General features: G+C 40.8%; 1 protein-coding gene across 1 annotated transcript in view; it reads right to left on the bottom strand.

Annotated features, from left to right (window-relative positions):
• The window catches only part of LOC126188665 (centrosome-associated protein 350-like), a 268,811-nt gene that overhangs the window by 239,401 nt on the left and 13,006 nt on the right, over positions 1-16,404 (bottom strand). The window contains exon 2 of the mRNA XM_049930268.1: positions 13,900-14,103. Within this exon, the coding sequence (XP_049786225.1) occupies positions 13,900-14,103 (204 nt within the window). The remainder of the gene's footprint in view (positions 1-13,899; positions 14,104-16,404) is intronic.

Here is a 16,404-nt window from a genome sequence, read left to right on the forward strand (position 1 = left end):
TTAAAAGCAAGGGTGGTAACAATTAGAGTGCAATGGAAATAAGGCAGAAAGAATACGTAATACTCCATTGGAATTTCTAAAATCATTTGGGTAAGTGGCAACAAAACAACTATTCGTGTTGGAATGTAGAAGGTGTGAACTGGCAATATACCATCAGACTTTTGGAAAAACATCACTTACATATTTCTGAAGATAGCAAGAACCAAGAACTGTGAGAATTATCACAGAATCAGCTTAACAGCTTATGCATCCAAGAGTAATACACAGAAAATCAGAAAAGAAAACTGATTATCTATTAGGGGAGAATCAGTTTGACTTTAAGAAAGCTATCAGAGAGGCAGTTATGACATTATGGTTGATAATGGAGGCAAGAACGAATAAAAATCAAGAGACATTCACAGGATTTGTTGACCTGGAAAAAGTATTTGACAATGTAAAATGGAGAAAGATGTTCAAAATTCTGAGAAAAATAGGTATAAGCTATAGGGAATATGTTCAAGAACCAAGGGGGGACAATAAGACTGGAAGATGAAGTATGAAGTGCTCAGATTAAAAATTGTATAAAACAGCTATGTTGTCTTTTGTTCCTACTGTTCACTCTACGTGCCAAAGAAGCAATGATGCAAATACACTGAAGAGCCAAAGAAACTGGTACAGCTGCCTAATATCGCGTAGGGCTCCCGTAAGCACACAGAAGTGCCGCAACACGACATGGCATGGACTTGACTAATGTCTGAAGTAGTGCTGGAGGAGACTGACAACATGAATCCTACAGTTTTTATGAATGCTGTATGGATTAATGCAACAACATGCAGAACACGTAAGTTACGTATGTGTAGTCTAGGTTGTATTATGTGTGGTACGACAAATAGCAATAACAGTTGCATTAATCCATTCAGTATAGTGCGGGGTTGTCTTACATAAGGATTCTAATGAAGTGCCTACGGGACCAGGTTTTTGATGATTTTATAGTATGATAGACTTGGTTTAATTCGTGAATGCAATTGGGTTTTAAGACAAACTCTTTTGTGCTTTTATTGTTAATATTGCGGCAGCTATTTGTAGTACCACACATAACACAACCTAGGCTACACATATGTAACTTACGTATTCTGACATGGTTATGGCACATTTTCTTATATTTTAATTTATTTTATTATTTATTTATATTAGTTAATTATTTAAAAAATATTTTTCCACTGGACATATGATTGTATGCAGTACATTTGATTGTTGTGTTGCATGACCCATTACAATTGTGTGGTACGGATTTATGAATAATAGCGTATAAATATGTTCATCTATTGTGCTATATTCAAGTAAAACAGTGAAACCTATTAACAGCAGTATGACATATGCAGAAGCATATTTGCCCTAATGTTACACATAGTTTTAACGATATACAATATGTCTTTTGAGCCACTTACATTGTTAACATGATACCTATCAATTATTAACGTATGTTCTATATTTTTTATAATAGTACATTTGTTCTACTCATTGTACAGGGGCCTGAAGATGGCATCAATGTAATGCCAAAACTGGTAGCACATAAGAAGTTTCTTAAAATAAATTTCTACAATACATATGACTGTTGATAAATTATTGCATCAGAAATACATGCCAGCCATTATCCCATGGTCCATAATGGATCAACGAAGATTGAATCCTACAGGGCTGTCCATAAAACTGTAAGAGTACATAGGTTGGGATATCTCTTCTAAAAACCATGTTGCAAGGGATCCCATATATACTCAGTAATGTTCATGTCTGGGGGTTTGGTGGCCAGTGGAATTGTTTTAATCTCAGAAGAGTGTTCCTGGAGCCACCCTGTAGCAATTCTGGACATGTGGGGTGTCATTGCCCTGCTGGAATTGCCGAAGTCCATCAAATGCACAATGGACATGAATGGATGCTTATGTATTTGTCACCTGTCAGAGCCGCATCTACATATTCACGGGTCCCATATCACAATGCACACGCCCCACACGATTACAGAGCTCCCGCTAGCTTGAACAGTCCCCTGCTGACATGCAGGGTCCATGGATTTATGGGGGTGTCTCTGTACCTGAACACGTCTTTCCGCTCGATACAAGTTGAAACAAGACTCATCCGACCAGGCACCAATTTCCAGCCATCAACAGTCTAATGTCGGTGTTACCGGGCCCAGGCAAGGTGTAAAGTTTTGTGCCATGCAGTCACCAAGGGTACACGAGTGGGCCTTCAGCTCCGAAAGCCAATATCAATGATGTTTCGTTGAATGGTTCGCATGCTGACACTTGCTGATGCCATGTCACTGACACTGCAGCAATTTGCTCAAGGGTTGCACTTCTGTCTCATTGAATGATTCTCTTCAGCCATTGTTGTTCCCATTCTTGCAGGATCTTTTTCCGGCCACAGCGATGTTGGAGATTTGATGTTTTACTGGATTCCCGATATTCACAGTACACTCGTGAAATGGTCGTATGGGAAAACCCCGAATTCAATGTTACCTCGGAGATGCTGTGTCCCTCCTTGTGTGCCAACTACAACATCATGTTCAAACTCACTTAAATCTTGACAACCTGCCATTGTAGCAGCAGTAACTGATCTAACAACTGTGCCAGACACTTGTTGTCATATAAAGGCATTGCCGACCACAGTGCCATATTCTGCCTATTTATATACCTCTGTATTTGAATACACATGCCTATACCAGTTTCTTTGGTGCTTCAATTTAAAAGAAAAGTTCAGGTGCTGGCTTAAAATTCAATATGAAAGGATATCAATGATAAGATTTACTGATGACATTGCTATCCTCAGTGAAAGTGAAGAATAATTACAGGACACTATAATTTGAATGAACAGTCTAATGAATGAAGAATATGGACTGAGAGTAAATGGAAAAAAAAGAAGAGAGTAATGAGAAGTATCAGAAATGAGAATGGCACAAAGTTTAATATCAAAATTGGGGATCATGAAGCAGACGATGTTAAGGAATTCTGCTACATAAGCAGCAAAATAACCCATGATGGACAGAGCAAGGGGGACATATAAAGCAGACTGTTGTTGTTGGCCGGCCGAAGTGGCCGTGCGGTTAAAGGTGCTGCAGCCTGGAACCGCAAGACCGCTACGGTCGCAGGTTCGAATCCTGCCTCGGGCATGGATGTTTGTGATGTCCTTAGGTTAGTTAGGTTTAACTAGTTCTAAGTTCTAGGGGACTAATGACCTCAGCAGTTGAGTCCCATAGTGCTCAGAACCATTTGAAGCATTTTGTTGTTGTTGTTGTTGTTGTTGTGGTCTTCAGTCCTGAGACTGGTTTGATGCAGCTCTCTCCATGCTACTCTATCCTGTGCAAGTTTCTTCACCTCCCAGTACTTATTGCAACCTACATCCTTCTGAATCTGCTTAGTGTATTCATCTCATGGTCTCCCTCTACGATTTTTACCCTCTACGCTTCCCTCCAATACTAAATTTGTGATCCCTTGATGCCTCATTATCCATCTAATCTTCACAATTCTCCTGTAGCACCACATTTCGAAAGCTTCTATTCTCTTCTTGTCCAAACTAGTAATCGTCCATGTTTCACTTCCATACATGGCTACACTCCATACAAATACTTTCAGAAATGACTTCCCGTGCCTTGCCATTGCCAGTCTACATTTTATATCCTCTCTACTTCGACCATCATCAGTTATTTTGCTCCCCAAATAGCAAAACTCCTTTACTACTTTAAAGTGCCTCATTTCCTGATCTAATGCCCTCAGCATCACCTGACTTAATTTGACTACATTCCATTATCCTCGTTTTGCTTTTGTTGATGTTCATCTTATATCCTCCTTTCAAGACACTATCCATTCCGTTCAACTGCTCTTCTAAGTCCTTTGCTGTCTCTGACAGAATTACAATGTCATCGGCGAACCTCAAAGTTTTTATTTGTTCTCCATGGATTTTAATACCTACTCTGAATTTTTCTTTTGTTTCCTTCACTGCTTCCTCAATATACAGATTGAATAACATCGGGGAGCGGCTACAACCCTGTCTCACTCCCTTCCCAACCACTCCAACCGTTTCATGCCCCTCGATTCTTATAACTGCCATCTGGTTTCTGTACAAATTGTAAATAGCATTTTGCTCCCTGTAACTTACCCCTGCCACCTTCAGAATTTGAAAGAGAGTATTCCAGTCAACATTGTCAAAAGCTTTCTCTAAGTCTACAAATGCTAGAAACGTAGGTTTGCCTTTCCTTAATCTAGCTTCTAAGATAAGTCGTAGGGTCAGTATTGCCTCACATGTTCCAATATTTCTACGGAATCCAAACTGATCTTTCCCGAGGTTGGCTTCTACCAGCCTTTCCATTCGTCCGTAAAGAATTCGCATTAGTATTTTGCATCCGTAACTTATTAAACTGATAGTTCGGTAATTTTCACATCTGTCAGCACCTGCTGTCTTTAGGATTGGAATTATTATATTCTTCTTGAAGTCTGAGGGTATTTCGCCTGTCTTATACATCTTGCTCACCAGATGGTAGAGTTTTGTCAGGACTGGCTCTCCCAAGGCCGTCAGTAGTTCTAACGGTTCCCGGGGCCTTGTTTCGACTCAGGTCTTTCAGTGCTCTGTCAAACTCTTCACGCAGTATCATATCTCCCATTTCATCTTCATCTACATCCTCTTCCATTTCCATAATATTGTTCTCAAGTACATCGCCCTTGTATAGACCCTCCATATACTCCTTCCACCTCTCTGCTTTCCCTTCTTTGCTTAGAACTGGGTTTCCATCTGAGCTCTTGATATTCATACAAGTGGTTCTCTTTTCTCCAAAGGCCTCTTTAATTTTCCTGTAGGCAGTATCTATCTTACCCCTAGTGAGATAAGCCTCTACATCCTTACATTTATCCTCTAGCTGTCCCTGCTTAGCCATTTTGCACTTCCTGTCGATATCATTTTTGAGACGTTTGTATTCCTTTTTGCCTGCTTCATTTACTGCATTTTTATATTTTCTCCTTTCATCAATTACATTCAATATTTCTTCTGTTACCCAAGGATTTATACTAGCCCTCGTCTTTTTACCTACTTGATCCTCTGCTGCCTGCACTGCTTCATCTCTCAAAGCTACCCATTCTTCTTCTACTGTATTTCTTTCCCCCATTCCTGTCAATTGCTCCCTCATGGTCTCCCTGAAACTCTGTACAACCTCTGGTTTAGTCAGCTTATCCAGGTCCCATCTCCTTAAATTCCCACCTTTTTGCAGTTTCTTCAGTTTTAATCTGCAGTTCATAACCAATAGATTGAGGTCAGAGTCCACATCTGCCACTGGAAATGTCTTACAACTTAAAACCTGGTTCCTAAATCTCTGTCTTACCATTATATAATCTATCTGAAATGTGTCAGTATCTCCAGGCTTCTTCCATGTATACAACTTTCTTTTATGATTCTTGAACCAAGTGTTAGCTATGATTAAGTTGTGCTCCATGCAAAATTCTACCAGGCGGCTTTCTCTTTCATTTCTTACCCCCAATCCATATTCACCTACTGTGTTTCCTTCTCTCCCTTTTCCTACTACCGAATTCCAGTCACCCATGACTATTAAATTTTCGTCTCCGTTCACTATCTGATTAATTTCTTTTATTTCATCATACATTTCCTCAATTTCTTCGTCATCTGCAGAGCTAGTTGGTATATAAACTTGTACTACTGTAGTAGGTGTGGGCTTCATGTCTCTCTTGGCCACAATAATGCGTTCACTATGCTGTTTGTAGTAGCTTACCCCACGCTCCTATTTTTCTATTCATTATTAAAACAACTCCTGCATTACCCCTATTTGATTTTGTATTTATAACCCTGTATTCACCTGACCAAAAGTCTTGTTCCTCCTGCCACCGAACTTCACTAATTCCTACTGTATCTAACTTTAACCTATCCATTTCCCTTTTTAAATTTTCTAACCTACCTGCTCGATTAAGAGATCTGACATTCCACGCTCCGATCCGTAGAACGCCAGATTTCTTTCTCCTGATAACGACGTCCTCCTGAGTAGTCCCCGCCCGGAGATCCGAATGGGGGACTATTTTACCTCCGGAATATTTTACCCAAGAGGACGCAATCATCATTTAATCATACAGTAAAGCTGCATGCCCTCGGGAAAAATTATGGCTGTAGTTTCCCCTTGCTTTCAGTCGTTCGCAGTACCAGCACAGCAAGGCCGTTTTGGTTAGTGTTACAAGGCCAGATCAGTCAATCGTCCAGACTGTTGCCCCTGCAACTACTGAAAAGGCTGCTGCCCCTCTTGAGGAACCACACATTAGTCTGGCCTCTCAACAGATACCTCTCCGTTGTGGTTGCACCTACGGGACGGCTACCTGTATCGCTGAGGCACGCAAGCCTCCCCACCAATGGCAAGGTCCATGGTTATTGGGGGAAGAAAGCAGACTAGCACTGGCAAAAAGGGCATCCCTGGCCAACAGAAGTCCACTAATATCAAACAGAGGCCTTAATTTGAGGAAGAAATTTCTGAAAGTCTACAACTGGAGCACAGCGTGTATTGTGGGAAAACTAGAACAGAAGAGAACTGAAGCATTTGAGAAGTGGTGCAGTGAAGAATGTTGACAATTAGATGAATTGGTAAGGTAAGGAATGAGAAGGTTCTCCACAGAATGGGCAGGACAGAACAATATCACATCTGTCAAGACATCAGGGAATAACTTCCATGTTACTAGACGGAACTTTAGAGTGTAAAAACTGTATGGGAAGACAGAAAATGGTATACATTCAGCAAATAATTGAGGACGTAGGTTGCAATAGCTACTCTGAGATGAAAAGGTTGACTCAGGAGAGGTATTTGTGGTGAACCCTGTCAAACCAGCCAGAACTGTCCCTTGGCAGACTCATTATTGAGAGTGGGGGAAGCCAAACTTGAGCTGCTTCAGGTTCTTGGGTGCCAGTAGGTTGGTGATAGCTCTGATGTGGTTGTCCATCAGGATGAGGTCACCTTTGCTAAGTCCATGTCCCAAAAAATGCACTTCTGGCGAGAAAAAAATTGCACTTTTCCAGCTTGCAATGAATGCTATTCTCCAGGAGGCATTGCAAAACTGATTGAAGATTTCATGAATACTCCTCTCCGGTAGGTTATGTTACCCAAATGTCATCAAGATAAATGTCGCAACTTAGAAAGTCCTGAATCAACTGCTCCAAATTCCGTACAACTGCTCCAAATTCCATAGATAAATTTGTAGCACAGATAAGATTTCAAAAGAGAAGCGTAGCCCAAAGTGGATGTTGAGGACCAAGAAAGTCCTAGAGACTGCATCCTGTTGGAATGGCAGGTAGGCATCAGGTACGTTGATATGTGAAATATACTGGCACCCCAACAACTTCACCAACAACTCTACTGGCTGTAGAATCGGGCACGATTCTGCAACGCATTAAGTGCTGATTGTCTGTCTAAAAACAAAGCAAAGGTGCACAGTGCTGTTAGACTTTTGCATCACCACCAAAGGTGTGGCCCACTGACTTGACAGAACTGGAGATACAACTCCTTGACCCCGCTAATGCTACAATTTGGTCTCTACCTTGTCCAAGTGTGAAAAGGAACGGAGTGAGACACTAAATGCACCTCGTCAACCATCTGGAAGCTGAAAACAGGAAACGCATCTAGCCCAAAAATATTTTGCACCAATGGTGAATTGATCATTTAAAGTGCAAATTGCCATTCCACATTCTTATAAAATGTGGAGACACAGAATTGTCCTCATAAAGGTAAGCACTATTTACTATAAGACATATCCTGATGCAGCAAGTGTTGCAACTCTGGGCACGCCAAGAGCCTGTACGTATCTAAATTAATAAGGCTGACCATCGCTTCCGTGGTGACTTAAGATTCGACTGGCGAACCCTCCACAAACAATATCAGCAAAATACACTGGGGCGACCTGCGTCTTGTGGCGGGGATGACCCCACAGTCCATCAAAAACACATGGGTGCCCATCGACTGACTCACAACTCACAGACGGTCACAAATAGTTGCCAAATGGCCTATCCAAAGGTATAACCCGCACATGGCTTCCATGTGCAGGCAATCTTGATGAACATGCAACAAATGATAGTTTAGACAGAACTGCTGGTGTGCACAATCAGCAGAGGGAGAACGATGCTGAGAAGCGAAAAACTGCTGCGGGCAGGAGTTACGATGCTGCAACTGAACCAAACCCACTGAGCTAGGTGCTGGTGAACATAGGCAGCACTGTGATGCCATGTGCCAGAATCATCAATGGCATCAACACACGGCGTTTCAGCAGTAAGCGAGGCCACCTGGGGTACCCTGTGGGGCACTGGCAGCTGTTTACCACCATGCACACTTAACTGAGCCATCTGCCAATTATCAAACAGGCCATCCCTTGCCACCACTGTCAGCTCATGTGAGTCTGCAATCTGGGCAACATCTGCTTAAGAGGAGTCAGACAAGGTCAAAGACCTAAACTGAACATTGAGGTCATGTGCTAACTGGACGATCATATCTTGAATTACTGAGTCTGCATAATAGGTAGCATATTTGGGACACTCAAAATGCCTCTTGCATGAGAGACCCAACACATAAGCAATTCAACTGCATATGACTGCCCAAGGCACTTGTGGTGGTGGTTTAACTGCAACTGTGCTGCTACCATCACACGGGTTTGGTGTCCACATCAGCAACCGATGAAGTTCATGAAAGGGGAGTTTCTCAGGTTCTGTGGAAAGCTACAAATTCTGGACAGCTTTGTATAAACCCCTACTGCTGGACAACAGGTGGCCTTATCAATGTGATCAACGACATCTCTTACCTGGCACAGCAGCGAAAACTGGTGCACGCAATTCTCCCATCTTTCCGTAGACCATCAAAACTGGCAAACAGTGTCACGGAAGGAGATGGGAACTACACAATGGGCACCTGGCCAACTGCCAGTGGGGTGAGGGTGTGAAGCAGGTCCGCATTCAGGTAATCAGTGCATGCATGCATGCATCTGCTTTTGGTGCTGCTGTTTCTTTTGCAGCCACAACTGTTCCTGCTAGCATTACAGAAATTCTGGGTTCATGGTGGCTCAAAATTAATGCTAGGAAAAGGGGGGGGGGGGGGGGAAATAGGGACACTGCATTCATAAGAACGTCCTTTCTCACCACTTTAGTATCTCACTGGTGTGACAGTTTTGCTACACTACACTGTCAGCATGGTCATTTCACTGACCAACAGTGGCTCAATAATGACCGGGGAACAGAATTCCGTGAGAGGAAATGAAACTCGCCTTGCAAGTCAATCTACAGGAAGCAGAAAGTCTGAGTCATTTTAAAGATGTCTTTGGCGACAACTTAGCAAGTGACTGGTGCAGGCAGCTGCTGACTGTCAATCCCGGGTACACATCAAGGTGTTTCCTTCTACCAAACACGGATTCACTTATGTGTTTACTATTATCACTGTTTGTATGCACAAATGGTGTAGTACATTTACATTTTGTCTCTTCCAGAATGTTAGCAATGGAAGCCTACTACTCAACAAATGAAGTGGCGGATATGATATTCTAGTATGGTTTAGCAAATGGATTTAGCCTGTGAGCCCATGCTGTCTACACTGAAAAATATCAACAGTGCAGAGTGCCCTCTGATAAGCTATTCAGTGGACTTTTACAGCGTCTGAGGAACATGGGTGCCCTTGCACCTCGGAAGACTGCCAGTGGAAGGCCCTGCACAGGCCGTGCACTTGACATGGAGGAGCTTGTGCCATGTTTGGTAGAAGAAACTGCTGAGACGAGTGTGCAATGATTAGGAGCAGTAGAAGGCATATCTCACTCTCTTATCTGGGCGTAATTCTTGAACAATTGCCGATTTCATACCATCAACAGTGCATTCAGGCCCTAAGGCCACAGGATCATCACAGCAGATGACAGTTCTGTCAATGGCCATCGTCCAAGTGTGCTGCAGATACACTGTTCACATACAACATTTCATTTACTGATGAGGCAAGGTTCACCAGAGATGGTGTTCTGAATTTCCATAACCAGCAAGTACAAGCAGATGTAAACCCAAAGCAATTAAGCAAAGGGTATCAATACCAATCCTCGATCAATGTATGGGCAGGCATACTTGGCGACAGATTAATAGGGTCATACGTGCTACCACAAAGGTTAACTGGGGTGCATTATCCGAGTTTCTCATCAATGTATTGCCTATCTTGCTGAAGGCTGAGGCATTGCATCAATGAATAAAAATGTGATTCATGCATGATAGCGCACCAGCACACTTTCATCACAAAGTGTGCGAACATCTGACACAGTCATTTCAGGACCTCTGGGTTGATTGGGGAATGGGGGCAGCACATCTTGGCATACTCATTCCCCAGATCTAAATCCCCTAGACTTTTTATTACGGGGACACTTGATGGAATTGGTCTATGCTATGTCACTCAATGATGTGCAGACACTACAGGACTGCATCTTCAATATGTGCTGCCAGGTACAACAACATTCGCGTATACTTCAAAGAGTGTGTCAGTCCTTATACTGGACAACAGAGGGGTGTACTATCTAATATTTTCTGGGTCACATGAACAAATAAAGCGAGTTGGATCTCACACGATTGCTGTTTCCGGAATCCATGTTGATTCCTACAGAGTAGATTCTGAGTTTCCAGAAATGACATGATACGCGAGCAAAAAACATGTTCTAAAATTCTACAACATATCGATGTCAGAGATATAGGCCTATAGTTTTGCGCATCTGCTCGACAACCCTTCTTGAAAACTGGGACTACCTGTGCTCTTTTCCAATCATTTGGCACCTTCTGTTCCTCTAGAGACTTGCGGTACACGGCTGTTAGAAGGAGGGCAAGTTCTTTTGCATACTCTGTGTAGAATCGAATTGGTATCCCGTCAGGTCCAGTGGACTTTCCTCTGTTGAGTGATTTCAGTTGCTTTTCTATTCCTTGGACACTTATTTCGATGTCAGCCATTTTTTTGTTCGTGCGAGGATTTAGAGAAGGAACTGCAGTGCGGTCTTCCTCTGTGAAACAGCTTTGGAAAAAGGTGTTCAGTATTTCAGCTTTACGCATGTCATCCTCTGTTTCAACTTCCTGGCAGATTAAAACCGCGTGCCGGACCAAGACTCGAACTCAGAACCTTTGCCTTTCGCGGGCAAGTGCTCTACCATCTGAGCTACCCAAGCAAGACTCGCAACCCGTCCTTCGTGCTTTACTTTAACCTAATACAGTTTTGCGATGGCTTCATATTAGTGAAGTTGATAAATTTCAGGCAAAATCTTTTATTAGCCATAACTCCATAACTAAACATTTGAGAGCCTATGTTTATATGAACTTTTTTCTTTAGTTTTACTTGTACAACAACATATTAAAATGAAACTTCCTGGCAGATTAAAACTGTGTGCCCGACCGAGACTCGAACTCGGGACCTTTGCCTTTCGCGAGTGCTAGTTCTGCAAGTTTCGCAGGAGAGCTTCTGTAAAGTTTGGAAGGTAGGAGACGAGATACTGGCAGAAGTAAAGCTGTGAGGACCGGGCGTGAGTAGTGCTTCGGTAGCTCAGATAGTAGAGCACTTGCCCGCAAAAGGCAAAGGTCCCGATTTCGAGTCTCGGTCGGGCACACAGTTTTAATCTGCCAGGAAGTTTCATATCAGCGTACACTCCGCTGCAGAGTGAAAATCTCATTCTGGAAACATATTAAAATATGTGCATATCTTCGTGAATCATCCTGTACATACAGCCTTTTCAATACCTTTTGCAAACAGTGATGGCACAGAAATAGGTCTAATTTTGCCTATATTATCCCTTACTCCTTTTTTTATATGGTGATTTTATTGCTGAGTACTTTAATCATTTAGGAAACTAAACATTGCTAAAGGAAAAATTATAAATGTGGCTAAGTATTGAACCAACATATTCAGCACAGTGCTTTAGTGTCCTGCTGCATATTGCATGCTATCCATGACAGTTCTTAGTCTTCAGTGGTGTAATTATTGGCTCAATCTTCCCCTTGTCATTATCACAGAGGTGTACTTCAGATACAAGTCTGGGAAAGTCATTTTCTAAGAGATATCTATGATTCATTGCAATCTTTTTTAAGATATTCACCTGCTATATTCAGAAAGCGATTGCTAATCACTAACTTATCTGTAATACTTCTTATATTGTGATGAAATGTGCCAATTCCTTTGTTCGAGGTGTGTCCTTAAACAGGGATACCTATCAGCTGACTTCAACCTAAAAAAGGTGCAGCTCTAATACCAATTAGTACAGTAATTTTTTCATGAGTGAGGAAGGAAAAAAAAAATCACCATTTGTATATCTGAACTTTTTTGCTTCTTTTTAAGTCCTCTATCCATCCTGCAGAAGTTTCCCACATATTACTTAACACCCTGTAGATAAACAGCAGCGGTACATATAGGCTGCTTGACAGTGAGGCTATCGGTATTGTATATAAATTGTAGTGGTCCCAGCCCTGACACAATCCCCCCCTCCCCTAGTCGCAACCCAGCACCAACTTCTCATTATTGTGAGAATAACCAATTGTGAGCTGCTACTGTTATTCCATGAATGTCCTGAGTCTGCAGTGATACTCTGTGATATACACAATCAACTACCACAGTCAAATCAAATAACACATCTAACTTGTTGTTTAAGCCGGTTTCAGTTGTTGAACCATTTCCAATGCCAAATATGTTTAAAATTTTCTACATTCTCTCTCTCCCTCTCCCCCCCCCCCTTTATTATTATTATAATTATTATATAAATGGCTTTAAAGCAAGTATGTTAATCGTTCAGGATACTGAACATTCCTAAAGAAAAGATTATGAATTTGGCTAAGTACCCTGTCACACACTTGACAATTCTTAGTTTTCAGTGATTTTACTATTTACACAATATCCCCCTTTGTCAGTATTATGGGAGTGTTTATCAGATAGTCTACAAAAGGCATTTTCTTAGAGTTATACGATTCCCTATATAAACTTAAGTTTTTATTTAATTGACCTGCCTATTTCTGAAACAATGTTCATGAAGAGCCTATCCATTTCTACATATGTGTGGGTTTGGTAGCAGATAAAATATCCTACTTTTATTACCTTTAAGAAGAGTATAATTTTTATGAGGTATCAGTGTCACGAATTTTATTGCCCAATACTTACCCTATACATTTCATTATGAAACTTAGTGCCCTGCTGTGTTTTTTCACCATGAGTCAATATCAACTGCAGTTGACGAGTGAGTGCTCCAAGAAATACTTTGAAGTTTCAGTCATGTACATTGATATAATGTACTTTGTCGACATCAGATTTTGTGTTGTTCCACTGATCGTTTCCATAGCATTCCAAAACAAGAGAAACTACACACATCAGAAATACTAAGAGCAAGCAACATGATACAGTTACACATATGAAATATTATACACTGGTTTGAGGAAAATAATGGCAAACTGCCTTCAATGGGACTCTGTCACAAAAAGAATGTAGAGTGTCCCGCATTGCCCACTACGCACTGTATTAAGCACAGAAATCCAATCAGTTCACAGAATATGAATGATCTACTCTGCTGTTTGCAATGCAACATGTATTAATGTGACACAATGATCATGCCAACAGTAAAATTTATCAAGTGCCCACACAAGGAAAGGAGCTTCAGAAACTTTTGTAGGAACATGCCAGCCAACACTGGCCTGAGGGTATTTGGATTTGCTGATGAGTGTGGCACAGTTATATTTTTTGGCATTCTACACAAGACCACTTGATTAAAGAAACAATATATTTATCATCACCCTCTAAAATAAACAATATTCTCTGACCCCCTCCCCAGTCAACCAGCAGCAAGACCGCACGCGCACGCGCAAGCGCACGCACACACACACACACACACACACACACACACACACACACACAAACACACTAACCTTCACTGGACTTGACACATCTGAAAATGTAAGCCAATCAATGATCTCTGGGTCAACACCAGACAATGTAGCACATTTTCTCATGGATTCAATAACTGCATTGAATTCTCTTCTGTTTTTTTCAAAGTCATCAATCTTATCTTGTTTTGGGGCACGCTGTTGCTGATGATTTGATGTAACCTGAACCTGCTGCTCTCGTTCACCCTGAAAAATAATATTTTTAGTCTTATGTTTCAGTATGAATTTAATAACCAAGAAGAGCAATAGATTTCCACCATAAATTCTTTCTTATTACTAAAGTACCTTCATACTCATCATTTGGAACATCTTCACATTTGTCAGTTGTGGTTTTCTTCATTCTCATCCCCTCTATTTTTTTTTTTGCAATTATTATTCTAACTGTTTTTCATAATCATTTGAAACATTTTCTAATAATCAAACAATGATAGATCAAGGACGGAATGTAACAACACTGAGTCGCAGATAGGCACAACGAAACGACTGTCTCAAAGTGTGCTTCCGCAGTTATAATATCGTTTATTAATAATTGTCATATCTAGCATTTTCAATTACTTTAATGTTCAATTCTGAAACACATTTTTATTCATCATAGTTGTTTCCCATTTCTGAGAGCTGTTTCTAGACTAAGACATATCACTAATAACCACAACAACAATGTAGCAAAATTTTGGAGATTTGTATTAAGTCCTATGGGACCAAACTTCTGAGGTTATCAGTCCCTAGGCTTACACACTACTTCATCTAACTTAAACTAACTTATGCTAAGGACAACACACACACACACACACACACACACACACACACACACACACACACACAAACACACACCCCAAGGGAGGACTCGAACCTCCAACAGGAGGAGCTGCGCGAACTGTGACAAGACACCTTAGACTGGGCGGCTACCCCATGCAGCTGTAGCAAAATTAATCAACAGTATATCCAAATTACAATCAATGTCTGTATAATTATAACCACAATCTGAAATGTATGAAACATGGGCCTTAAATACTGGATTCATCAATACTTTACTAATAATTTGAGAAAAGCAACACCATGTACCAATTCACACACAGTGAAAGACGTTATTACCTGTTGTACATGAGAGAACTGGTACTCCCTGTGCATTGTGACTGATCATGTTTTTAAGATGTCTTGCAACATACACACAAACATAGCTCTTTTTGAATAAAATTCCAGGAATGTGTTGAAAAAAATTTCTATTTTATGCTTTAATATTTTCATGGTGTATAACTTTGCTATTAGTAGCTCAGCTGAAATCACCCATATTGCCTCAAATGCTTAAGAATCACTATAGTCTACACTGAACTACGTCACATAACAAAAGGTCATATGTGACCAATTGGCACATTTGTATATGGACTGTCATGTCAGAAGAAATATTGTTATACTGTGCATCAAGCAGCAGCCTGCAGTAAATTGAGACAATAGAAATTGACACACTTGTAGCAGGATTCCAACTATGCAAATGCTCAGGGTGAAGCTGCACAGTCTGTTACTGACCTGCAAATCACACACACACATACACACACACACACACACACACACACACACACACACACACACACACACACACACACAAGTAATATACACATACACATCTATATAAATGTATGTATAAACAGAAAAATATTCATTGCCAGCTCTGCAGTCACTATACCAGTATAATAATCATCATGCCCAATGATTGCTTACATCTATTAGGCATGTTGGACTTTTGTGAAATTTCAACTCACACATGAGAATGACTACACAATCATGATTGTGTAAAATAAATGAATAGTAGACTAATTTGCAGTCTAATTGTGAAAATTTATTTCAAACAGGTTGCCTCTGTAGCAGGAATGCCATGAGTCCACGACTGTACTCGTGAACTCATGTACTTGCATCCCTTTCTGAGTGATTCTCGTCCTAAGACACTCAAGTGACAAGTGGGCAGCAGTGGAAATTTGTCAAGTTGATGAGCTCACAGAGATGGCAAATTTGGAGATGATGTCACAGGACTCGGTGCAGAGCTTAAAAGAAGTATATGGAGTACATTTCTGATATCTCTCTTTCTTTCTTTCTCTCTCTCTCTGAAGTCTCATAATACAGCAATTCATGTTTCACATCATTTGCATAGTTCCATTATGGTACTGTAAGTTCAACAGAGACAATAATAGCAGTTCAAGGCATTAATTTTTTCTTCTGGAATAACAAACACCTCACTCTTAGATCCCAATTAGTATCTAAAGAAATTGTTTCATTATTGACTGCTAATGCCCCAAGTCATCTTTCAAACATTTCGCTTGACTGACAGAAAGGAAAGATTATCCCCCCTCCCTTCCAAAATTACCCCACTCATCCAACCAACGGATAAGCATGTCACAGAAAGCTTCAAATGTTATGAAAGAAAAGCATAAATAAATATGGTACTCGGCAGCAAAGAATACCAATATATTCAGCAGGCAAAAAAAAAAAAAAAAA

The sequence above is a fragment of the Schistocerca cancellata genome, chromosome 5 (genome assembly GCF_023864275.1).
Source record: "Schistocerca cancellata isolate TAMUIC-IGC-003103 chromosome 5, iqSchCanc2.1, whole genome shotgun sequence".
Classification (NCBI taxonomy): Eukaryota; Metazoa; Arthropoda; class Insecta; order Orthoptera; family Acrididae; genus Schistocerca; species Schistocerca cancellata.